Source organism: Corvus kubaryi, unplaced genomic scaffold (genome assembly GCF_017639235.1).
Source record: "Corvus kubaryi isolate FWS band 111438036 unplaced genomic scaffold, C.kubaryi_AGA036_p1.0 37382, whole genome shotgun sequence".
NCBI classification, from domain to species: Eukaryota; Metazoa; Chordata; class Aves; order Passeriformes; family Corvidae; genus Corvus; species Corvus kubaryi.
Window position 1 is genome coordinate 1,388,354 of NW_024581124.1, and position 25,699 is coordinate 1,414,052.

At 41.5% G+C, this 25,699-nt stretch overlaps 1 protein-coding gene across 11 annotated transcripts in view; it reads right to left on the reverse strand.

The window, feature by feature from the left end:
* ARVCF (ARVCF delta catenin family member) overlaps nucleotides 1–25,699 on the reverse strand; it is a 259,648-nt gene that overhangs the window by 134,186 nt on the left and 99,763 nt on the right. For 6 of the 11 annotated variants that reach the window (XM_042034729.1, XM_042034728.1, XM_042034732.1 and 3 more), the window contains exon 4: nucleotides 21,383–21,628. The exons of 2 other annotated variants lie outside the window; for them this stretch is intronic. In XM_042034729.1, coding sequence (XP_041890663.1) covers nucleotides 21,383–21,598 — 216 coding nt within the window. In that variant the 5' untranslated portion in view covers nucleotides 21,599–21,628. Of the gene's footprint in view, nucleotides 1–7,852; nucleotides 8,220–21,382; nucleotides 21,629–25,699 lie in introns of those variants that run through there. 3 more of the 11 variants (XM_042034734.1, XM_042034733.1, XM_042034727.1) reach the window with 2 other exon arrangements.

A 25,699-nucleotide genomic window follows, 5' to 3' on the forward strand; every position in this document is an offset into this window, starting at 1 on the left:
TTTAAAATGTCAGCTTTGTGGCAATAAGAAAAATAAAACTGATCCCATGTAAATGAAACAAAGATGATTTTGACTGGAGTCTCAAAAATCAAGAAGCAGAAAAACTTTCTGGATTAACAGTGTGCCACGCTAGATTTAACAAAACTGCAGGCAGATGCTTCAGTTCCTATTTACACATCAAAACCAGCAGTCAGGTTTTCCAAATTATTCAGCAGATTGACACAGCACTTTTTAATTGATCTCTGATCATATCTGCAGCTGGTGGATACTAGCTTAAAGGTTTGAAAGTCTGACCCTCAATCCTGGTTACCTATATAGCAGCAGTTTCCTCTTTGAAGATTTGGCCCTTGAAGACATGGTAGGGAAAAATAAATTTTTCAATCCAACATCAAGAAGGGTCACAACTTTTTCAGCAATTAACTGAACAACGTTTTCCCCTCTCACTTTGCTTTTTCATACAGCTGATGGAAGATACTTATTTTTGTATGTTAAAATATAAAAGCTGCAACTGTAAATACAAAGGTCCATCACCAGTACATAAAAAATGAATTAGTGCTTCTTTGCACTCCTTGCAGTGAGAGAAGGGTGCAGTGTCACCTTCTGTTTGCTTCATATTTCCTGAATGTTATCCAAGTTAAGTCTTCTTTGCCATCTCCTACATCTAAAATGACTGATGGCTGCTGGTTTTGATGTAATTACAAATGGCTCTTCCCTCCAGAAACAACCTGCTCAAATGAATATTGTACCTTAGAAGCAAAGTATTACCCTTAAAAATTGCCAACGGTGTGCACTAATACATAGCCCTGGCATTACTGTGCCACTGACTGGTGTCATGGCTGTCAACAACAGATGAAAAGCTGAGTAGGAAAGAGAAAAGAAATGGGATGTGATAAGATTGCATCATAAAATACAAGATAAATGTGTCACCATGACCAAGATGCATTCTAACCTCAGGTAATAAAACAACATGTCTTGGTAAAAAGAATTACCCAGATGAGATGAAATTGCTGAGGACAAATGTGAAATGTTCCTCGTCTAGCCCACATTTACTCATGCTAATGTGTAATTTTTAAAAACCCTTGTAAACATACTACAGTCAGAAGTACAGACCACTCCTGTTGGTCAAAGAGGAGAATGAAGAACTGGAAAGTATAATAAGCTTATTAAAACACATGGGCAGAAAACGAAATATATTACTGAAAAACAGAGACAGGAGCTGCAGCATCAGGTCCTGATACTCTTAGAGCTGGGACACAATCACCCTGCAGAAGTGAGTTAACACCATAACCAGCACACTTCAGAAAGTTGCCAAATCTTTAATAAAGATCTACTGACTTGCTTGGCAGTACTAGAAGGTAAGGGAAGGCTTTCTGCACAACTGATTCAGTGAAATTTCATCCAGAAAACAGTGTGGCTAACTTCACCCAACCACGAGCATTAGGAGGCACCCCTGCCACTGTCCCAGCACACTGCCTCCCCTTCTGGGGAGGAAGGCAGAACTTTGTTTCCCTCCTATTTGCAAACGAGCCAGTGGGTTCATCTGTAACAGCATATAAAGGATGCAAAGCACTTCTGAAGCCCTAAACATAGCACTGAGGGCTTCAAGGCATGTGTAAAGCAAGGCATTATGCACACCTTGAATTCCTGAATTTCCATGATTTCAGAATGGCCATTCTGGAATCCCCAGTAAGGCAAGAACGTCACACCAGGAAGGTGCCTGAAGTAAATGATGTCCATGGGAGAACATCAACGTGACCTGATGCAGAACCAGAGCAGCTGCTCAACATAATTTATGCCAATAGAAGAGGCAGTGGTGCCATAAAAACTTCCAGGTATCATTTCAATACGAAGAATTAGTTTGGTTTACCAGTGATTAACAAGGATTCAGGAAGGTGCTGATGGAGACATCTAGCCACCCACGTAATCTGCTCTGTAAGTAAGTAGCTTTGTCCATTCAAAACAATTTGTTTTACATTACTGCAATGCAGTACTGTGTGAAGCCCCATTTGTAGTCTTACATGCCGGTTTCTTCATCAATCCTTTCTCCAGAGCTACTTGGAATTAACATACTTTCAAAAGGCCTGTGTTAAACTCCTTAAACAAGTAACTTTATCTTATTCAAATCTGGAGTTCTCATCTCTACATAACTCTGGTTTGTGTCTTTGTTAAAGCATCACACACCCAACCAGCCGAGGCTCACTCACTGCTGTGCCCAGGAGCCAAAAGGGCCTTTTTCCCCTTAACAGCAAATTCACCTGAGAACTATATCAAAAGAGAGGGATGCAAATATATTCAGATGCAAAACTTACTAAAACAATTTCCAAAAGTTTACAATTCAAACAGCAGAATAATCCCGGTCACACACAGGACCTGTTTATAACTCAGGGCTCTATCATTCATAAACAAGTTGTGCTGCATCTCTTTCAGCAGCTCCTTAATCAATTACAAACTTGTACTTTGAAAGGACTTCTGAACATTCCAGATAATTCTTCTGATCAATCTTACACTACACACACATCCAGAGTAATGCTACTTAAATTAAATCATCTTCTCATCTCCTCCGCATATGTATTTTTATACTCACACACATATATATAAACACACAGGAAAATACAGTCTCTACAGTATAAAAATAAGCCCTCACTCTGGTTTCATTACAGACTTTCAGTAACATCTCTCTTAACATTACAATAGTCTTGCTGAGAAAGTTTTGCTGAAAATAAAAGTTCAGAGCTGTGCCAAGTGATTTAGCTTGCAGAGGCAGAAATTCCAAAGCTCAAAAACTCTCCAAGTTTACTTAAAACACTTTATTTTTTGAACACTGAGGAGTTGTGATGCTAAGGATAGATGTGTGGGATTAGACAAAAGGGAAAACTCGGGCATTTCAATCTCCTGCTGTAAGCAGGTGTGGGCCTGACTCATCAAAGAGGCAGAGAACACCACTGAAAGTTACGAATTTTCACATTACTGCAGTATACAGGGAGCACTGAGTTCATGGAGTTTCCACCCCTTAATACAACAGAAAAGATTCTGCCCACCCATCTGTAGACACAAAAGATTATGCTACCCTGAAAAAGCAAGCGTTGCTCATCTGGCTTCTCTCAGGTGCAGACACAGTTGCTCATTCTTAGGCATAAAGGCAAATTAAAAAAAGGTACCAAAGCCTGGCTGCAACTTAATGAGAGACAGAAGACACAAAGGACACTGTGACATTTAAAACTATCAATGTTCGAGTTTCGGTTTTCCTTTTATCCAAGAATTTGAAATATGCCCTCTCTAGTCTCAAGATTCGTTTCAGGGACTCCATTTACTCTTCAAACCTCCACTGGAAAAACAAAACCAAAGAAAACTTACAAGCAAAATCCTGTGTTTCACTTCTCACACGCTACTGAAACAACAGTAGTTTTAAAAAACCTGAAGAATAAAATCTTGTTATTGCTCTGCTCTGTCCTTGGGAAGATCTGACCAAACCAAATGTATACAGGGCTCCCAGGCCAAGGCACTTGAGATATTATATTGTACTGTCACCTTGTTTCACCAGCAAGAGCCCTAACATGAGCTCCTGCCCACATGCTCCTGTTCATCCCTTGCCCTTTTCTTTCTCCCAGTAACTTCATACAGAGCCACTGCTCCTCCCTGTTTCATGCCCAGGAGGGAAGTATGACCCTTCCTGAGGCTCAAACAGCCTGGTTCAGGATGCCATTCCTCTTTTCATGAAGCTGTAGGGTTTGCTTCAGTTTTTAAGCTGGATCAGTTTGCTGGTTTTGCCCACAGAATGAGCCTCAAACACGTGTTTGCATTACCAAGAGGGCACCTTGTTGCACACTCTGGGAAACCAACGGCCAGCAGCAGCAAAGAACAGGATTTTCTGAACCCCAAAGCTGAATCTCCCATCTCACACCCCAGTATCCACAAGTATTTCCACAAAGGAGAACAAGCAGTGCTGCAGTCTGAAGCAGGACCTTTTTAGAAGTTCCCCTGTATTACAGCTGCAGAATTTTGCTAGCACAGAAGAAATAACTTAGAGCAACTGAGGAACAGGGGCAGGAACAGGTAAAGACACACCGAAAATATGCTGAAATCCTTCTATTCAGCAAAATGCCGTGTTATTTTAACACTCAAATGCAAGGACAGAACTTCATCCAGTGGCTCTGATCCTACTCCTACTGAATCAAAACCTTAACTTAGTGGCAGAAATGAACTCCTGGGAGAAGAGTGTTTAATATTACGTGTTTGCAAACAGCCTTGTTATAAACACCCAGTCTATCCAGTTTCAAATGTGGTTGTTTAACATGCTTTTTTCTCCACTTTATCTTCCATAATCAGTACTTCTACATTTGGAAAGACCTTGAGTGCACATACTTGTTTAAAAAAAAAACCCAAACCCAAATGCAACAAAACCCACCAAAACATGTTTTTATTTTTAGTAACTGTAATGTAACTTAAGCAAAAACTGCAGCCAGCCTGATGCTCCATGTACAACACCTCCAGACCTTTGAGACAGGTGGTTAAGCAATACGGCCTCGGGAAGTGCAGTTGCTGGAATGCTTTGCTTGGTATTGGTATTTGCTTGGTCCATTGCTGTTATAAAGCTATGCCCACACAGGCAGTCACACAGAATGGACATTATAGGCCCTCGCACCTCAACAGCTCCAACAGCACTTTTAAAGAGCACAGTTCCTACTGAGGCCTTTTCAGAAACAGAACACTTCCATGTCCTACACAGGTGTCCTCCTGCAGCTCCAGGGCTTCCTCCTTATGCCGAAGGACTCAGCTGTGCAAGCTCCTCTACGAGAGGTAAGGGCACATCCTCACATCTGAGTTCTGACATTCCACACCTGAACGGGGCAGTAACTGCCTGAAGAGTTCCAAAATCCACCCTCCTGTAGAGAATTCCTGCCTCTGTGGCAGAGCTCATAGGAGTGTGTGCCTCTGCTCAGTTGCTCCAGTACATAGTTCAATGCCCCAGGGAGTCCCAAATCACGTTCCCTATGCCCAGCTCTGCTACAGAGGTCACAACTGCTGGCAAAGGGATTGCTTGGGGGAACAAGGAGGACTCAATCTTGTAGACTGCTACATCTCTTCACTCCAAGGTAGTAGAGCATATTAGACCTGTTTCAGGCCGGTCATATGTGAGAATCCGTGGGTGAATCCCTACAGAGATCCATGCCAAATCTTACACTCCCCCTTCTTATGTGGTTCTTCTAATATGACTCACCCAACTGTTTGGAAAATGATGATACTACTGCATGCTGCACCTCCACGAACATTTCTTCTACAAGCTTTCCATCGCTGATACAGACTCCCAGCAGGGATGTCACTAATGGATTAACTGCTTTTTCATCTTGCCAGATCTACAATTTCATAGTCTCTCACATCAGTATCATCCTCTAGTGAAAAGCTTCAGGAACAAAGTGCTGAGGAAGGACAGCCTTACTGAGGTCAGTGCCTGAATTCAGAATGTTAATAAAGTATTTTCCAAAGCAAGAATAACAGAGAACTGAAGAGTTTTTGGCAAAAGTCATTTAAAGTGACTTCTTTCCCCTTCACAAATTCATGGCCCCGAGGCAAGCCAGCACTTTAGGTTTCAGATCCAGATCAAAGCTGTATGTGATACTGCATGAACACATATTTTAACAGTTCCAGACTTCAAGATCCTTCTCAACTTCATGAACTCTTTACTTACTTCCAAGGCCATTACAGACTGCAGATACTCGGCACAAACTTCAACATCCTTCATCCCTCATGAGCAGGAGGGGGAATGGCCAAGGGAAGACTCAAGAAGGTGACACCCACCCTCCACACTCATGACCACATTTATGGTTTTCAGCACTTGGTTCCTCTACCAACGCCCTCAGGTACAATGCTGCTTTTGTGGCCCAGAACTTCAGGAAGCCTGACTATTCCCGGCAAAAGCCAAAAGCATGATTAGAAGTTACTCTTCACTCTTTTTAATTACTATTTCACAGCTGTTTTTATCTAAACACAATAGGCCTTCAGTTAATGTGGCAGAAGTCCATTTTAGTATCTTCCCTATCTTTATCTATATGGATTGTACAGACTTGTCATCCACCTCAAAGTCATTTATTCATTTGGTTTAGTTTTACTTAATTGTGATCATTACAGCTAAAGAACTACTTTCCAGAGGCTCTGTAACTGCACAATAAATTTATCTGACAACTCATGGCTTAAAACTACCACCTTTCATTAAGCAAAGCATTCTCTAATAAACTGCTGTGCTACCAGATTGAACAGTTTTTCTATTAAAAGGCCTCAGAATGAATCCAGAACCATTACTCCAACAGAAAAGATAAAACAGCATATCTCTGTCTGATCCTCAGCTATGACAGACAGCGTGAAAATTAAAACCATGAGATTTTTTGTTTTGATATGGAAGAAGAATTTACAAGCTAACTGAAAAGCATGACCTAAAGTGATTAACAACGATCTTCCACTCTCACTCAAGCTTTTCTGCCTACCAACACAGAAAACCCAGAAGACATGAACACAGCTGTACTGCACGGGTCAAAAGGCATTAAACATACCCTTTTTTTTTTTTTACTGTTAGCATTCTGCTCCTTACCTCCAGCTTTTTCCTTTATGTATTAAAAAAACCCAGACAAAACCAAAATCCCTTGGAGCTGCTAACTAGATCTATCTAAAACTCAACAGTCCATTGCATGTAATTTGACAGGTACAGTAGCTGTGGGTCAGGCAATGTGAACAACACCACAGACAAATCAAATCCCTTCCTAAGAAGCCCACAGGTAGCATGAACACAAACAAGCACCCAGACAAACCAGCAATCGGCCATCTCCAGCAGGCAGGACCACGATGCCAGGGAATCCTACAGACAAAGAAATGCTCACTCGAGGGCCCAGATGAAAGGGCTACTTTCCCCTCAAGGGAATCAGCATCCTATTTGCATCATGAAATGATTCAGCCTTCTGTTACTGAGATGGGTGAGTGGAACACAGCATATTAAACCAAGCCGGAGAAACTCTAACAGTTCCAGTGCAATGAGCCTAAACATATTCACAGATGTATTATCAGTGATGTATTACTGTTGCATTTTCTTATTCTAAAGTACTCTGTTTTCAATTATAAAGGCAGAGGAAAAAAAGGAGGATTAAGAAAAAGACACAACCTCATCCTAGTTGGAGAAACAGCTCTACCCTGCCACCACCTGAATTTATCGGGTTTCCTAAGGTTTACGAGGCAGGAGAAGAAGGTTACCCAGGGAAAGCACCTATGAATTACAGCAGCCTACATGATCTCTATTTATTTAAATCTTTGCCCTGGAATACCCAATGACACTTGAAAGTAAAGAACAACATTTGAAATATTTTTGCACCGAGTTTTAGGTCCATTATAATTATTAAGATGACAGCCAAGAGAACTTTATGTTTAAGGTAACATTTAGAGTGAAAAACCGCCGTTACTTCCCTGGTATGTCCAGCAACAAAATCAAAGAGAAAGCCAGGGAACACAGTATGGGAAAAGCAAACATTTAACAAAAGCACAATAGCAAAGCTTTCTCTTTTAAAAGCACTGTTTCTAGCTGTTCATGTCAAAGAGCTCCCTAGATTTATTGAGCAGGACGAGAAGGTCAAAGAACACAATGGCTTGCTTTTTTGGGTGTTTCACCAGTTAACACAACAGAGACAAAAGCAGAATCTCTCTCGAATGCTCTGCTAGAACGAGCAGCTCAGCTTTTGCTCTTAGTTCTCAGCTAAAAATGAAATTACAAGTAAACAACCCCTTCCAGCGCTGACAGCTTTCTCCACGCCACCAGGACCCCCGCACACGCGGCCGCAGAGCCCGAGGGAAAGGACACAAGTTTCGCACTAACCTGTTTGAGTTCCGCAGGCATTTATGCGAGGAGCCGGTCCCGCTGTCCCCAGCACAGAACACCTCCGGCTGCCCGCAGCCCCTCCGCGGACCCAGCCTGCTGCTCTGACAGCCTCCAGAGCCTCCTCCCTCGGCGAAGCTCGCTCCTTTTGTACCCGGACCGGCACCCTCGGCGCCCCAGAGCCCCTCCGCAGCCTCCCTGCGGACTGAGCCCATCCAAGGAAAAGCCCCGCTACACCGGGAGGACCGGCACCGCCGCGGCTCCGGCAGGGGACGCGTCCGCGTCCCTCTCACATGGCTGTGCCGCCGCTGCCCCGGCGCCGGGAGGCTCCGTGCAGGGGGCGGCACTGACGGGCAGCCGCAGCCGGAGCGGGCTGGGGCGGGCCACGCCCGGCGCGCCGGGGGAGCGGGGAGAGGGACAGGGCCGGGGGAGCGGGGCAGAGCTGCCGGGAGCAGCCGCAGCCCGTGCCCGGCGCTCCGGGGAGCGGCGAGAGGGGCAGGGCCGGGGGAGCGGGGCAGAGCCGCCGGGAGCAGCCGCAGCCCGTGCCCGGCGCCGCCGCGCGGTGCCTCCGGCTGCCGGGGACTGCACCGAGCGGCTGCGCGCCCGGAGCCCCGGGGGTTCCCCCGCTTCCCGGCCCGCCTTCCCCGCCCCCGGATCTCTCCTGATGGATTACAGAGACAAAGAGGGAAACCGCCTGTTCCCAGCGTCTCTCAGAGCGGTAACCTGCCGGCTCCGGCGGCAGAGAGCTCTTCCCACAGCGCCTGCCCGGGGAACGCAGCTGCCTCCGGAATTACAGGGCGGTCTGCAAGAAAGCACAAGAAAGGAAACCTTCTCGCTTGCTTACTTTTTGCAGTTCACTTCGAGATTAATGGCATCTCTAATGCGCCAACACCAAAGAACGATGATCTTCTATCACCGTCTCCTCCCTTTTGCATCTTACATAGGTGCGGTGAGGCTTAGAGCTAAAAAGTACAACTGGCCTCATTTTTTAAAGCCATTCACCTGCCCACGAACCTGTCCCACATTCATTAGAAGATCGCCTGGACAAATTACTCATTACCAAAATGAATGCCAGATGCGCTGTGCCTTGCATCCACCACATTCTGCAACAAGAACTGGGACTTCACACCGTAGTTCAACACGGTTTTCACATCCATCTATTTCTAGTAAATTTGAAGTACCTAGTTTTTAATATTCACTCCTTGAAGAAGGCTGTGAACCTTTATGAAATACCTGGGAAGAAGGAGAGCTTTCCCATACTTCTTATTCTAGGATCTGATCCTTCTTTCTGCCTTTTCCACAAAACTGCAGAAAGTGATGTATTAAATATTTTAAGACATCAGTTCTTAAAAGAAAGATGTAGGTTGGTACGTGTAAACCAACCTTAACTAAACCTTAAGTGTTTTTCCCCCTGGAGCCACAACAGGGCAAGAGGAGATGCTCAGCCAGCACTGAACCAGAGCCCTGCCCTTCCATGGAAGCTGTTGGCCAGACCTGGGAGGGAGCCAAGGCCCCCCCAGTGCTGAAAATCCAGCAGTGCTTGCAGACACAGCCAAGGGGCAATGGTGCTTCTCCCTCTTCCTACTAGATTCCTGCAGCAAACCAAAGCAATTAAGTAAATCCAACACAGTAACAGCTGGTGACTGAACAATGGTAATTAAGGACTGAAAGATACTGGCATCAAATTAGAGACCATCCCTGGAAAACAGGCATAGTCAAAGACAGGGAGACCAACTACACACCAGGAAGAAAGGTACAATTGAATAGTCTTTAATCAGAACAGGCACCTTTGCACAAAAGGGTCTTTTCATCCCAGCTTCAGGTTCCCAGAAAATTTTAAAACATCCTTCCAGCGTCACCATAACTAACAGTTAATTTGTATCAATCCTACCAGAGGAACGTGAAAAAGTGGCATCTCCTATACACTCATTTAAGAGTGGAAGAAATGTATCAGATCTATTGAATCCTATTTTCAGCCTTCCTACTAGTGCCAGTGTCAGCACTCCAGATGTATATTAGAGCTAAAGCTTTGTATTTTTGGGGCAGGGAACATGGCAGAACTACGTTACCCAGCTCATCCTAGTTTGTTTAAAAATAAATGCTGTAAAGTTTCACAAGGGCAATGGTAGATGTTCCACAAGGTTTAGCTGAAGTGATTTGCTTCACTGGAGGGAAAAGATGTATTCTATCCACAGGGGAATAATTTAGAGGCAACTGTAGTGGCCATTAATAAAATACGTAAAGGCCAAAGCAAAAGGAATAAAGTTTGTATGAGTCTCCTGTACTTTTGTAAAGTGCTCTCCCCACCCCTTCTCCTTGTCCAACTTTTCTTCAGTTAACAAACTAAAATAGCTCCACTTTTGTTGAGGCCATGCTGGCACAGAACAGCACCATTCAATTTAGCCATGCACCTGGCTATGTGCCAGACCTTTATACACTGTCAAAGAAAAAAACAGTGTAAAGCTTATATCCATAGGGCACTGAAGGAGCTACTCTTGCATGCAAAGCGACGAAACTGAAAACCTTCCTGGATGGACTTGCCAATTCTTACTCACATAAGAAGTCTCTCATGTTGTAAACCCACAGGTATTTGTGCAAGCCATGCAAGATTAGTGCTGCTGAATTTTGAAGTCCCACCTGCTGGAGTCAGGTTGTTATTTAAAAACATGCTTTTCTTTTAAAATATAAAATGGATGCTTGTAGGCTTTCTCGTTGTAAAGTAAATTTTGAAAATGTTTTGACTCAAAGCTAAAACTTTTGGGTTTTTTTTTAAGGGCAAATTACATCTCCAGTCCCCTTAGCCTCTTGCAGTATTTTACCAGCTCTTATAATTCTGAATGCTGAGATTTGGCAATGTGAAGTCAAAGTACCAATTACCTAAAAAAGAGTTATGGATTAGATCCCTACTGAACTTCCAAATTCTGGCAACACACACTATCCATTAGTATCAGACTGCTGACTACATCACAACCTTCCCCTCTTTTTTTTTAATGAACCTTAAATTCTTAATCTGTCACATTTTTTCCCAGCTGCAAAAGCAGGGTGAAAACCTTCTTTCTTCTTGCTGAGAAATTAAAAATTTATAAATAGGAAGGGATTAATTCTTTGGAAGATGGAATAGTATAGTATCTCAGCTGAGCTCTCTTTTCTTATTTTCCCCATTACCCTTAAAAAATTCCCCATCACTAGTGCTGCTCTATAGATTGATCTGCTCTCAGAGGCAGTAAAAAGGGAATGGTTTACAGCTCTGCCTGGGATCATAACATATGGCTTCAGTGATATGTAACTTCCATAAACCCAACAGAGCAAGAAGGCACAAGATGAATCAAGAATCCCAGCTAACCATATAGGCAAAAGCACCACCATCACCCATGGCAAGTCTCCGAATTAGAGAGCCTGTATTCATACAGGGGCTTCCATGCCAAGGATATTTTATTGTCCTTCTGTGAATTTCATGCAGCAAATAAACAAGGTAAGTGGGAGATCTAAAGCACAGCACGCTGGGATGTGTCAGAGTGCCCTACAGTAGTGATTTTAATCCAGACAAATGAAAACAGAACATTCTATCTCCGAGATACATTTTGAAATCTTTTTCTGTTAGCATTACCGTCATTTTTAAACGTATTTGAAAAGTTACAGGAGCCCTTCCAAAGCATCTGTACTTGCTCCAAAATGGTTGCGTGACTCTAGTAGGACACATCCACCCAGATATTTCTAGCATTGCCATGAACATGGTTTTGACAATCTTCTTGCTCCCATACTGCAAGGTTAGAAATTGAGACAAAGCCTCAATCAGGGAGCTGTTGTGTTTATATGGAGAATGATTTTAGGTGTCTTTTTTAATTTAAGAAGCCAGTATTAAAAAAGAGGTCTAAAGGACCACAAGACTGAAGAACAATACAGCAAAGAGGAAGCAGACACTTTCTATAGGTTGACACCATCAGGCATTTCAGTAAGTTTAGGAGATTTTAATTTGTATACGAACACAGATTCCATCTTGCTACATCTAATATCAGTCAACTCCATTTCATCTAAGTTGTCATATGACAGGATGAGAACAAGGACAGTCTGGTGACAGCACTGCTTACATTAGAAACAAAGGACAGAGGAAGCTACATGTCACTGCATATAGGTTGCAGTTGAATGAATGACCTATGTTTCTTCCCAGGAGCTTCATTTAGGTAAGAATCAACTACATTTTAAAGGGATAAAAACACCCTCCCCCTCGAGCTTATGAAAAAAAAATTAAATTACCATGACATTTATAACAGAATGACAACAGAAAGGAAAACAAATCAAGTTTAAGGTTGGTACTGTAACCATAATTTCATGCTGTAGTTATTGGAAAGGAAAACAAAGACTCAAATGCAGGAAAGAAAGACTCAGTAGTAACCATTTTTTGTTTCTCAGATTCTGTTTTGGTTTGTGGATTTTCCAGACGATTTGTGCTGTATTTCATGCTGCAGATTACAAACACTTGCTCAGAAGGTACCAGCTTAACACATCATTCTCTCGTCCAGAAGGCAGAAATGTGGTTTGCCATGATGTACTGGACTGATAACTGTTTGCACAATCTACCCATTTTCATGGTAATTACTGTCCTCTTCAAACCAAAACCTGAAGCTATTTTGCAGTCCCTTCTGAAGAGAGAATTAAGGTCTCTGTGTAGGAAATTTATTCCAGAACAGGTTTCTTGTATTTTAAATAGTTACATATGAAAATAAGACTGCAAAAAGGAAGAAGAGATAATTGAGATGGGTTAGAAACACAGACACTATAGTTCTTTTCTATCTTTAACTACAGTATTCTAAAAATGCCACTGTGCCAGGATTTTAGATTGAGTCCTTAAAATGAACTCTGACAGTATTCTACAACATTTCCCAGTCACCACAACTATGGATAAAAAATATTCTCTTCAGCTAGTAATTTAGTAGTTTAAAAAAGAAGCAGTTGTTGGGGTTTTGGTTTTTGTTTGGTTGGTTTGTGTTTCGGCTTTTTTAAATAATACCTAAATAAAGAGAAAACTGTGACATTTATTTAAATCAAAGGCTTTAATTATAGTTGGCACACAGCCTCAGGCTGCCCATGGCCATCTTTGGCCATTCTGTTCTCAGTCACACTGATGACTTCAGTGAATTACTCCACATTTGTGACAAAGCAAGCAGGAACATAATTTGAACCCTTAACAAGATGGCCTAAACTAGCAAAAGACTCAGTAATTTATTCATGTCATCATAACCCAACACCCATTTTGGGCTCTTTCAGCATTAGTTCAGACATTACAGACACTGCAGAACAGCTGAAAGGGAACTCTACAGAATTTTTGATTTTAAAAGCCAGGTTGAACCCTGCAGGTCCAAAGCCCAAAGGGCTCAGGGGAAAAGGAAATTGCCAGGTTGGCTGCTTGGTGGTTTTATAGTTTCTGCAAAACCTTTCTGCAGCCACACGTGGCTTTGCGAGGGAAGAGGCTCACAAAGGCTGACCAGGTCCTGGGCAACGCCTTGTAGGGATAAAGCTCTGCCTCACTGCACCCCTACAGATCAAGGCCGGCATTAGGAACAAAATCTTTTCATCAGATTGGGAGATACAGTGCAAACAGATGTTTTGATGGTTTATAATCTTTCTTCCTGAACATCCCAGTTAAACTAATACAGTCGTATGCTTGGGAACTAAAATGTGTGACAACTAAAAATCTTAAAAAGCCAGGACAATTAATCATGTTCTGCTGTCTGAACTGAGAAACAAACAAGCAGCAGGACATGAAAAATAAATCACAACTTTTAATGTAAGATGATTCATGTTAATTATCAAGAAGCAAATGTGGTAAATGTGACTAGAAAGTTGTTTTTTAAAAAAACCCTATTAAACCTGATACTACTCTTTAATGTTTACATTTTAATGTTCCTGTTTTGAGACATTTTTAATAATTACTTGCTGTTATACTTGCTGATGTTGTAACACTCAGAGATATCATGCAAAGAACAACCTAGATACCTGTTTATATAATAAGGAACACACTGCAATCAGAACTTAATTTTAATGTGTTTCTCTTATATGTTCTTGTAGAAGAAAACATAGTTCTATTAGTAAAGCAATGTAAAACCTAAAGTTCTATTAGTAAAGCAATGGAAAATTACCATGGAACAGTGAATTTGTCATTCAATTTAAATATTTTTAATTTAAACCTGGCACAGCTCCAGGCCAGAAAGGCTAACACTTGTGAAAAATCATTCTTTCTCAAGTCTTGGCAAACAAAATAAGAAAATCCTTGCTTTTCAGTTGCTTCCAAAACCTCATTCAATAAAAATTTGCACAAAACAAAAGGAGTTGAAACTTTCAAGGCAAATGAAACTGCAGAAATATTTGAGATGCTTAGGGCAAACATGGCCATTGCTTTGCACTGTTACCATCATTAGTGCAAGGCAGTTGCTGTCCTGCAGACAAACATTAGATGGCACTTTGGAATTCAGCAGCTCCCACAGAGAGTTGCACAGCACATACTTAACAGATGAAGTGTGAGACGTGAATGTGAGGTACTTTTGATGACAGAGAGAAAAATGACATTTCTGCAAAGGTGTGCTTTTTGGAGCTGGAAGTATACATTCAATCTACACATGTAAAGCTGTAAAATAGTATGTAATTAAATTTCGAAAAAACAAATCATACAAAGAATAAAGTAATTCTTCCTCCAGACAGAGGGTCAGTTTCTCAGTTACTGGGTTCCCTTTTTATTTTTTATTGAATCATTTGGAATCTACTTTTTAAACTAGACTCGCTGACAAAGTTTTGTACAAACACTTCTCGGATAACACATCAGATTTTGAGTGGATTCTGCTGCATGCCAGCAGTTCTGAGCCCCAAATAACTCTCATAAGTGAGGTTTAAGTGGTTTGCTTATCAAATAATTCCCTTCTGGAAAGGACTGCACAGCTTCTGATTCAACTGGTCAAAGCTTCTTAGTTGTTGCTGAAATTGATACTAATATTCCCACTGACTTGTATCCACGCTTTTACCATTGTAAGGCCTTAAATGAAGAGTGAAGAATAATCACGGGCTGAGACTATTCAAGAAACAGAAGAACAAGGAAATGTAAATTCTTGCTGGGATACCACTTGAGTCCATTTTCAGAGCCTCTCATGTGATATATACCATGATGCCCGATGCACAATATTTTAAGGCTTCTGCTATGGAATTCCTCCTGCAATACATAAGGCAGGTTGTAGGATTTCCTTTGGAATTTGCGTCATCCCAGCAGAAAGGCGAACAGCAGGAGCTCCTCAGTGGTGCCACATGCCATGCTGTCACTTTGTAAAGTCTCTGACACCTGCAGTAGTTCCAGGAGAGCTCCTGCTCTGGCCCAGGCCTGCAGGGTGCGGGCTGGCAGCAGCACTGCCCCAAGCCAACTGCAGTGCTTTGGGCCCGAGAACACCAGCTCCTGCTTCAGCTTCCCCTCTTGCTGAGCTATCAGCCAGAGGTCCCGACTCTTACTCTAAACCAGGAGCTGATGCTTTCACAGAGATGGAACAATGTCCATAAAAAAGGCACTCAAGCTCCAACCTCCAAGCTAAATGGAATTATTGTCATGTCCAACACAGCAGAAGCCAGGGATGGGAGCAGATGGGAACATGTCTCCCTGAAAAGCAGCTGAGTAATGGCTCCTGGTGCAGTTCCTAACTGCTGGGATCCCTTGGTACTGCAAGTATCTCCCAGCTCACAATGAATTCTGATATAAGAACTCATTGTCCCATGGGAATCATATTCCCAAATCTCCCTCTTCTTTTTTCCCCCGGAACCTCTGAATAGTTGCACATATGCAGAAGCTGAAACCTGACCCAGGTCACTCCTAGAAGCTCAGTAACTCTACTCACTGAATTTGCAGGATCAGGCTGAGGGCAGAGCAAGTGCCCCTGTAACTCCCAGGAACCTACAGGCCAAAGGAACATGAGCCAAATTACAGAGTGAGGGTAGCTGGGCAGGGGTGGCAGCAGCCGGAGATCGGCCGTGAAGTGACAGACACCAAACCATGCTGTACCCCTCAAGCAGAACGTACATTTCTATGCCTTCATCTGGGTTTATAAAGGAATTCGATTATCCCTGCAAGTTCTTTCGACATTTTGCTACCTATCAATACTAGCAGAAGGAGAACATCCATGGGTTAACTACCAGTGAGTTTTTTTCTTGGTATTTGGCATTGTAGCAGGAAACAGTATTGTAACACCAGGGAGTTGTCATGAACTGACAGCATTGTTGTCTGTACCTGACCTTACCTGTAAGGCAAAAAAAAAGGAATTTTCCATGCCGTCAGTCCCTTAATACGAGTGCAAATATGTTACATAACACAGGAAGCCAAGAGGCACTACAAACTCAAATTAATTATATGAAACTTTTACACCCAAAGATGGAACTGCATTTTGTATGAGATGCAGAAGAGAGAAAAGGTGAGGCGAAGATTCAGTATAGCTCAGAACCCATTTTTGCTTCTTCCCTGGATATGTTTAAACATATATACAGTATTAATACACCCATTATATACAATATTAATGCACCCACGTTCTTACTATCAAAGCACTGGAAATAGCCTCTACATTCTAGCAGTCTGCACTACGTCAGTGTGGAGCAGAGAATCTTAAATAGAAGTAATGAAATACAGACAGAAGTGTTATTGTTGCCCAGGCTGACTCAGAAAGGTTAACTTGATGGTATTTTCTTAGAAAAGCAATTTGAGCTAATCTTCTTGTATTTGTTTTTTAATTCTCGCCATGTGTTCTGGTGTGCTTTAGAGTTCACCTTTTATTTGAAAATGGCCCTCAATTCACTAAATGTCATTTTTGGCAGAAGTCACAGGTACCTCAGATTAACATAAATACTGAAGAATATTGGTGCTTAATTATGGCTTAAAAATACCTGCCTAAAATATAAAAAAATGTCAAATATGTTTGTTTTCAAACAGGTGTTATTTCTCTGGAACATAAGCTGCTATGTAAATGATCCAAATCATAACTATGAAAATATTCTGTAGCTTTTTTCCACAAGCTAATTTCCCTCGAACAGCTATAATCATATTTGTAAAGTGAAGAAAAAAATTAATTCTATTAACTTGGTTTATTTTTTCATATAAGAACACCCCAACAAACCCCCCACTGGGAACCTAAAAGAATCAAAATAACAGTCAAATGTTATAAATTTTTAATTATTGGGTGATTTTGTCAGTGTGAAGACTTCTCAGATCAACCCATGTTACTTCTTACAGGCACATAAGAATCAATATATCTGATAAGTAAAACCCTGCACCAGCATGTAATGGGCTGATTTCTGTTATTTGTACCATGTGAAATTTGGCAACTCCCACACCTTTCCTACCTGTAAGAAGGTGGATAATAGCTTTTTCTGACAGAAACCCCTCTCAAATCCCTAAAAGGCACTACAGAATCTCTGAAGTCAATGTATTGTTACAGGGCTTTTTTACACAGGTCTATTAAATGCTGTGCTTTATTTTGGTTATGCAACATTAACAGGAATGGGAAGTTGTCACCATGTACCAATGGGAAACAATCTTTGAATGCAAACCTTTTTCAGCTCCCCAGATGATCAGACTTGACAGAGCTTCTCTGAAACCCATGGAGCCTTGCCAGTTTAAACCAAGTCAGGATATAGGTTTGTGTTTAATAAGTATCACATGTCTAATATTTTAATAAAAGTATATATAGATATATTATATATATATATATATGAGAGAATGTTCTTTAGTAGTAGTAAGTTATGTTCTGTGGTGCTAATATTGCATCTCTGTGTCAGCCCATCACAGCACATACCCCACATGGGCACATCTGTATCTCCTCCCTGCCCAACTTCAGCTCCCACTGTGAAGAGCAGCAGAAGGCTGATTTGAAAGAAGTTAAACAAAACCAGGTAGATTAAACTAAATACCTCATACATGAAGAGCAGTAAGATTTCTCAGGCTTGTAAAAAACCTTATCAACTAGATACTTGAATATGTAGAAAACACATGATGGGTGCTACTCACCAGCAACTCAGACACTTACTGGACTGTGCCTGCCCTGGTAAACTGACCAAAAAGGCAAAGACTGCCAAGACTCCCATGGCCTGGGATACTGTAATAACCAATGTACATGATTTACCTCAAAAGTTAGAGAAGCAAACACAAATACACATTAACAGACCACTCTTCTGTTTTCAGTCCAACCAGAGTTTCACTTTCAAAAACCAACAGCAGTGACCAGCCATGTGGCTCCCACCACTCAAGGCCAGAGACATTCAAGAACATCCTTAAAAACTGCAGTGAGTTTTAGGAGATTTTATTAACCAGATAAAAGATCTGTGACCAAAGTTTCATTAAATGTTACATTTTCCAGACGAATGCCAAGGTTTTCACTGTGTAACTAATGACCTTTTGCCCAGAGGCTTCTTAGTCTGAAAGAGCACTTTATTTGTCCACTTCAAAATCTGCAGCTAACACATGTATAAAGCTGCATATCTTCCAAAAGTTCTGGAGCTGAAACACCCTAATTCATGTCACTGGCTGCACACTCAGCAACAAACTCTAATTGCAGCTACAGTCGAACACTGGGGAAGCTGCACAGGGCAGAAGTTACATTTACCCCAAGTGCATTAACCACAAAGAGCACTTCTGTCCCCATTCACCAGGGCCTGTGCGGGTTAAAGCTGACTGTCCCTATGGCAGGAGCTGCTCACAGCCTCCTGCAGGAACAGAGACAGGTACAAACCTCTGCAGAGCCTGGAGGTTTGGCAGGCACTGCCTTCTGCAGCGGGCTAAGGAAGCACATGCCTTGGCCACTACCTGAATAGAAGACTCTCAATATGAATGGGAGACTTTTCAACAACAGTTAGGACCTCTCATTGTGAGGACAGTGTTTCCCAGAAACCCCTCCTCTGAGAAAGTTTCCTGTTAAAGAATAATCTCAGCTATTTCTAACTAATATCTGAAAAAAACATTAATGATTTGTTTAGATTGTCCCAGTAATCAACTTCTCCCATTAAGATATCTTTAAGGTAATTTTTAAAAAAAAGTATCCATGCTTTCTTAATGTGAAGTCAAGAAGCCTATGCACGCAATTTTTGGCAATTACAGCACATCCCTGACCTCATTTGCAGATCTGATACTTCTCATCAAGGGCCAATAGACACAATGGCATACACACTCACAGAAAAAGTCAGCAAGTGCACCAGAGCTCACATGTTCTATTCCAGTATCTGAAATTCACACTGAACAGGCAGAACTCACCAGCAAGTGGCTAACTGGGCTGTCTAGGACAAGGAGTTATTCTTACGGAACAAGTTTAAAGCTAGTATTAAAATAAAATAAAAAAAAAAGAAAGAAATTAAAGTAAGAGTTCCAGAATTAATCAATTAGAATCAATATTTTTTAAGACCTTGATTTTGTCTTTCAAGGACTTCAGAAAACTGTTAAGACTCCTGACACATTGCCCATATATATAATACTTTTCCTTGTCTAAAATGAAAAGGGGGAAAAAAAAAGCTTAATTTTCTATTCTAAGAAGTAAGTATGGGATTGTATATTAAAAAAAAAGTACTGAGACTCAATTAACAAAGCCCTGACTATACACACTTCCCTAACAAATCCCTTTGGCAGATTCCACGTTGACAAACAAACAACATGGAAAACTGATGCCTGGTTGTGAAGATGATTAAAGATTATTTGTCACTCTCATAAAACGGAGCTAACCCTCATTTCTTTTGTCCAAATTCTACTCAGAATAACTAGATTATGTATAATCACCATGCAAGTTCCAAATGGAAAAGCTGCTACTTGAGTTACTTTGCAATATTCCTTATAACAAACAGTTGAATGGGGTGATGTGCAGCAATCAGCCAGTCCTCACAGAAACGGCCTCAGAGAGCTGGATTTCACTACAGGGTGTGAGCAATCCCCACGGACAGTAGAGCACAGAGCGCCTCTTGCTTTGTGTACTCCGCACAATGAAATGCAACACAGAACAGTAGAGATGAAAAGATTCTATGTTCTGCATAAGACTGAATGTACAGCTTTCATCTTTCATTGAAACAGTATTTAATTCTAGTAAGTCAGGGAGGAATTTGGCCCTTGGTCTATTTTATGAGAATTCACACAACTAACCTTACGTTGATTCTTAATTGTGCATATTTCGTTTTTAACCATTTTATTTCATATACATGGTATTCTAAAAACCTCAGTGCTAATTATCAATGAATTGAAGCTCCCCTAACCCAGTGGCAGTGAGCTGAGCATACGCAGATTCAGTCTGGGGTCACTTACAGGGGCTGTTTCTCTGTAAGAGTCATGTAGACCCCAGTAACTTAAAACTCTTTTATTAAGTTTTCTTGGAAGTGGTTAGACCTTAAGCCATTACAATGCAGAAAACTCATGCTTCATCAGTTTTGTGGATAAGGAATTTCATTCTGAAGCTATTAATCAGGCACTTTGCACAAAGTCATTCAGAAAAAGTGAAGGTGAACTTGTCCTTTTCCTATAAAAAATATGTAAGCACATCCCCCCTCTCCCAGCCCAGATGCTCATCACAGGAGAACCACCTACAGCTCCTACCAGACATGGTCAGACTTTTAGCCTAACCAGTGCAAGCTGCTCCTTTCACATGAAATCCCAAATTCAAGCATCTACATGTACAAAAACATGGCAGCTGTTAATAGAAAAGCAGTGCTAACATAATATAAGATAAAGTCTGCCTGAATACAGCTCAACGCAAGTATAATTGTAAAACAGTCTGGTATAACTGGGAAACAACTTATAGAATCGTCACAGCCCAGTTTCCTTCTGAATTGAACCATGTTTTCTCAGGAAACAGACCTTCACAAATGGTACTATTGCTTCTGCATGACTTACCTTGTGTGTCAGAGGGGTTTGAGAGCTGAAGTAATTTAGAGACGTAAGTAGTTTATCATTGCACATTTAAACAGTTAAAGAATGTATATCAAGCAAAACATTGTTTGGAAATCTATAGCTACCCACAAAGCCAGTTTGCATCATTAAAATAGTCTATCAATTCACTGCACATGAGAAACAAATTATGAAGTCCTCCCTACACAAACAATAAGGCTTTGCAGGAGGGAAATCTCTGCTTTTCATGCTGCTCCCTCTATTCAAAGTCCAGCTATTTCTAATGGAAATTTTGTTTGCTATGGAGATTATGATTCAGCCTTCATTTCCAATCACAAGCACATCACCAGACTTACAGCAAGTGCATAGATTTAGAGGAGGGTGTGAAGATCCCTCTTTAGGGTTTCTACTCAAGTATGCACATACTTTTAAAAGTATCCCATGAGCTAAGAGGAAGAGCAACTTCTAAGCCAAGGCTCTGAAGCTCAAGCTTGCAGATGACTCGAAGCGCACAAACTGCACCCCAGCTCTGGGCTATCAGAAGACACGCCACGCAATAATGAAATGCTGACAACACACAGAATGCACTGACTTTCTGGAATGGGACACTGTGCTAGGGGTGGACTCTAGTGACAATGAAAGGAGCAGGCTGTTACCTGCAGTACGAGCTGCTGCCAGGCGGTTGCCAGTGGCTGACCATTGCCAATGTTGCAAATGCTCATTCGGTCTGTGGGCTGATTGGCACGCTCGAGTTGCAAGGAGACATTGCGCCGCTCTTCCTCAAGTGCGCGGGTGAGCCGCTCGAAACGAGCTTCTTGCTCTTTAACAGATGCTAAAATGCTGGCAGCAGACCTGATATCATAGTCATCCATGACTGCTTTCAAATGCTTCCTGCCTGTTAACTGACCAGGGCAAATGGAAAGGGTTAGGTAAAGGGTGGGGAGGGCACAGGTCAGAGGTTAAAGATAAAAATGCACATCGTTAGTCACCCTGCTAAAATACTGATCATTCTAAGAAGCAAACTGCAGCGCTCTCTGAAAAGCACCCATCTTTCCATCCATTGATCTGATTTTAAATTAAAAGTAATTAATCTAAGTCTTCCATGTTCAAAAAAGAAAAAAATATATGCTCACCTTTGAGAGAATTTGTATTTAATTCCTTTCATCTTTTTGCTAAAACTGCTCTGACAAGGGTTTTCATCCCTCTTGCAGAGCTAATTTCACTGTGCAAATAATAACGTACTTAAAAGAAATATATAAAGAAGATATGGCTTTAGAGGGAATGAGGAACATTCTCTCTACAGATACCTGGAATTTTTGTCTTCAACAGCATAAGTGAGAAGTTTAACATTTTTAAGGACAGAAACTTCATGGTTTCAGAAAACAGTTCTGTCCATTTTTCCACACCCCCCCCAAACTTAACAGACAGTAGCTGAAAACAGTTTTCATTTTTAATAATGCAGCACACTGTAACATGGAAAACACTTTCAAATGCAGAGTGTGCAATTGCAGTTGAAATGCTTGATGATTTCAGCCAATGAAACAGTCCTTCATGCAGCTGTTTGCTAATAATGCAAATGAAAAAAGCAAACACCTTCCATGGAAAACACAGAGGACTGCTTATCTTTCAATGCAGAAAAAGGAACTCAGAAACCAGCTAGATGGGTTAGAACTTCTGCCTTATGTCTTCTCTAGCAGGATTATGAAACAACCCATTTAAAACCCTATCTCCACCTGTTCAGTGCATGCAGTAAAACTCCCCACTGACTCCACAGATCTGTGACCTGAACATCATTCAAAATATTTTACTATGAGTATGAAATCAGCAGTATAATATAAGCATAAATGATGGCCTCAACAGAATCCTTCATTAAACAAGTAACCCCTTCACTACCAAACTACTTAAAGCATCTCTGAGATGAGCAGAGGCAGAATTGTCTCAAGCTCCTGTAATTCAAGAACAGTTCATGTTCTGTGATCAGAGTTAAGTCCTGAGAAACTGTCCTTTGATTTGCTGCCAAAGATTCTTTGTTTTCAATCTATCAACAAGGATTTCCATGAGCACAGATAGTTCCTTGCTTCCTGATGCTTTGCGATTCATCGTTCTGTGCCTTTTGATGATGCACACTCTTGACTGATGCATTTTCCATGACTGTTACATTTATCAGGTCTCTCTCCTGTGCAGATTCTTTGGTAGCTCATAATAACATGGTCATAATATTGTTATGCTCCCAAAGAGGAGTATTAGTAGTGACTAAGCTGCATGTTTTTACACAGTTTGTTGGAAACTCCTAAGTAGGCTCAAAGTCTCCTTTCTTTTGTCAAATATGGTTGAAATCACCCAACAGGCCGAAAAGACACTGGAGCAGAAGTGACAGACCCAAACCCAATGACATACACCCTGATTTCATGGGGAATAACCTGCCAGTAGCTCTGTGTTCATTGTTAATCCTTAGAGAGTTGCTGTTGAAAGGGATCAGGGTAATATAAAATCATGTTGGGAACAGTGTAAGGATTACCATGTATTAATCTCATAATGTTTACTTATAACCATGACTTGAGGCTTTCATGTTTGCAGACCAGTAAGCAGAAATGACTTTTCTCATTTATGCATCGATTTAACTTCTATTGAAATTCTGAAAGAAAACCAAAAACCACCAAAGGGTTTTCCAGATGTCACAGACTAGTCAAATACAGACCAAGCTGCCAACTTCTGAGACCTTCCAATAGATTATTAAAAGTCTATAAAACCTTCAGAGAGGTTATCAATTTGGTTTCTGCAAAGGAGACTCACAACCCTCTAAAAGGATAATATGATTCATGGGAAGTCACAGGAAGACTCACCTGCTCCATCTCAGCATGATTTAGCCCTGGCACAGCTAGACACGAGCACAGCCAGACTTTCTGGACCTCAGCTGGCTCATGCACAGCCAAGTTCCATGTTTCTGCTTTTGTGCTTCCCTGCTTTTGCACAGATGGAGACAGCTCTGTTTGTTGTCTCTACTCCCAGGAGCACAGGCATGCTCACAGACTCTTTGCAGTGTGAAAGAAGTAGGACTTCACAGACCCGGGCACAAGTCAGATTTTGGAAGAAGCATACTGGGGAGTGGGAGTGGCAATTCTAACTATACATTCCTAAAGACAACCCCTGGGTTACTGATCATCACTGTCCTCATGCTAGGGCAGATAACAGCCCGGCTGCCACAGATCCAAATACACCTCATGAGGGGATGTTCCAGGCCCAAGAAAAGAGTCTGGATCAGTCAGAGATTGATGAATGGAGACAGGCTCCTTCAAGGTGCTGCAGAGCAGGAATTCAGGTCTCCTCAGTCACCCCCACAGGGGCCCAGCTTTCAGGAACTTCACTGTCTGCAGCTAGAACTGCTCTTTCTCACATGCAACCATGATATCACACAAAAGTCATCTTTTGGGGGTCCCACAGGCTGGGTATTTCTGGGGACTGATTTCAGAAGGTGAATCCAGTGGGGATGTAGAAAGAAGATAACAAGATGTTATCTACAATAAGTAAATTTAAAACAAACAGGTTTCTTGTAGAACATATAATGCAAGTTTCTGTTCTAAGGAAAAGCCTTATCAAGAGTGCATGAAAAATCAAGAAGTCCCTCTTCAGAAGCAGTTACAGCTTTAATAATAAAAATCAAGTTGATGACTGAGCTGGTATATAACTTTCAAGTCACATTTTGAGAATGTGACAAAGATCCCACTCAGAAAATCCTTAATGAGATATAAGCCCTTTGATGCCACACATGAGAAAACCTAGAAAATTTGGGTTCTATAAATGGTACAAATCTCTAGAGAGATCTCCCTGCAGAAAGTATAGTGTTAATCTCCTTATAACCATAAATATTGTGCTTCTTTTCTCTATGCAAAGAAAAACACAGGCAGAAAATAAACTGTATAAATTTTCAGATGTACAATTAGTGACCATAAAAATCCTAATTGCTATGCAGAAACAGCAGTAGAACCAATAACTGCCTTTTAAGAACTGTTGGACAAAGACAGACTTCTGCATTTCAAATGTTTTATTAGCAGATAAATACTTGCTTGCTGTTGATTGCACCCCTAATTATTTACCCAGGGTTTCAACAATTTACATTATCAGCAGTCTAGACTGGAGGAGAAAAAAAAAAGTACTGACTCATGAGTTAGTTACTCAGGCTGCCACTTGCAATTTGCTACCATTTGTAAATAAATTAAAGTGCATTGAAAAGGGTATCAATAAATGAAAATATTAGACCCAGAGCAGCCAGGTAAAAATTATTCCTTAGGCTGCACTTCTAAACACAGAAACCAGTTGCCTACAGAGTATCAAAGGCTATGCTGACAGCAGCAAATCTCTCTCTCCTGCCTACGTGACTCTACGTACATTAGTGTTGCACTAGAATTAGAGCAAAGTAAGAGGATGTGTTTATTCTGACTGTCCATGTGAAAAACTAATGCATCAAAAGGCCCCTTCTGAGTCAATACAACCTGAGTGCTCACCGAGGATGAAAATCACCCCAGTGCAAAGGGCCAAAACAGGGGTCCCACTCACTACTAACACCCCAGCTCATGCCCAAGTCTGAGGCTCTTGGAAACGCTGCCAAGACTCCAAGGGCCACTTGGTGCTCCACAAAAAACATGAGTCAACTCTGCATGTTAATTTTGCTATTATAGGATGTAGCTGATAGTCAAGAGTTTTTAAAGAGCTCTTCAGATTAAGAGGGGTCATGTTCTGTGAGATTTGGGCACCTAAATGCTAACAGTCATGAAGAACCTCAAATCCCCTGCACTTCAAAGTACTGTGTGTTCCTCAGATCAGGCCCGTGAGTGAGCTGTGTTTGGAGAGTGCAGTGTCCACCCACCACCTACAGAACACAGCAGGGGCTTCTCTCAGCATCAGAGGCTCTCAGGGATTTCTCATGTCCAACAGTCTGGATGCTCAGTTCAGAGCTGCCCCACTACTGCTCTGTC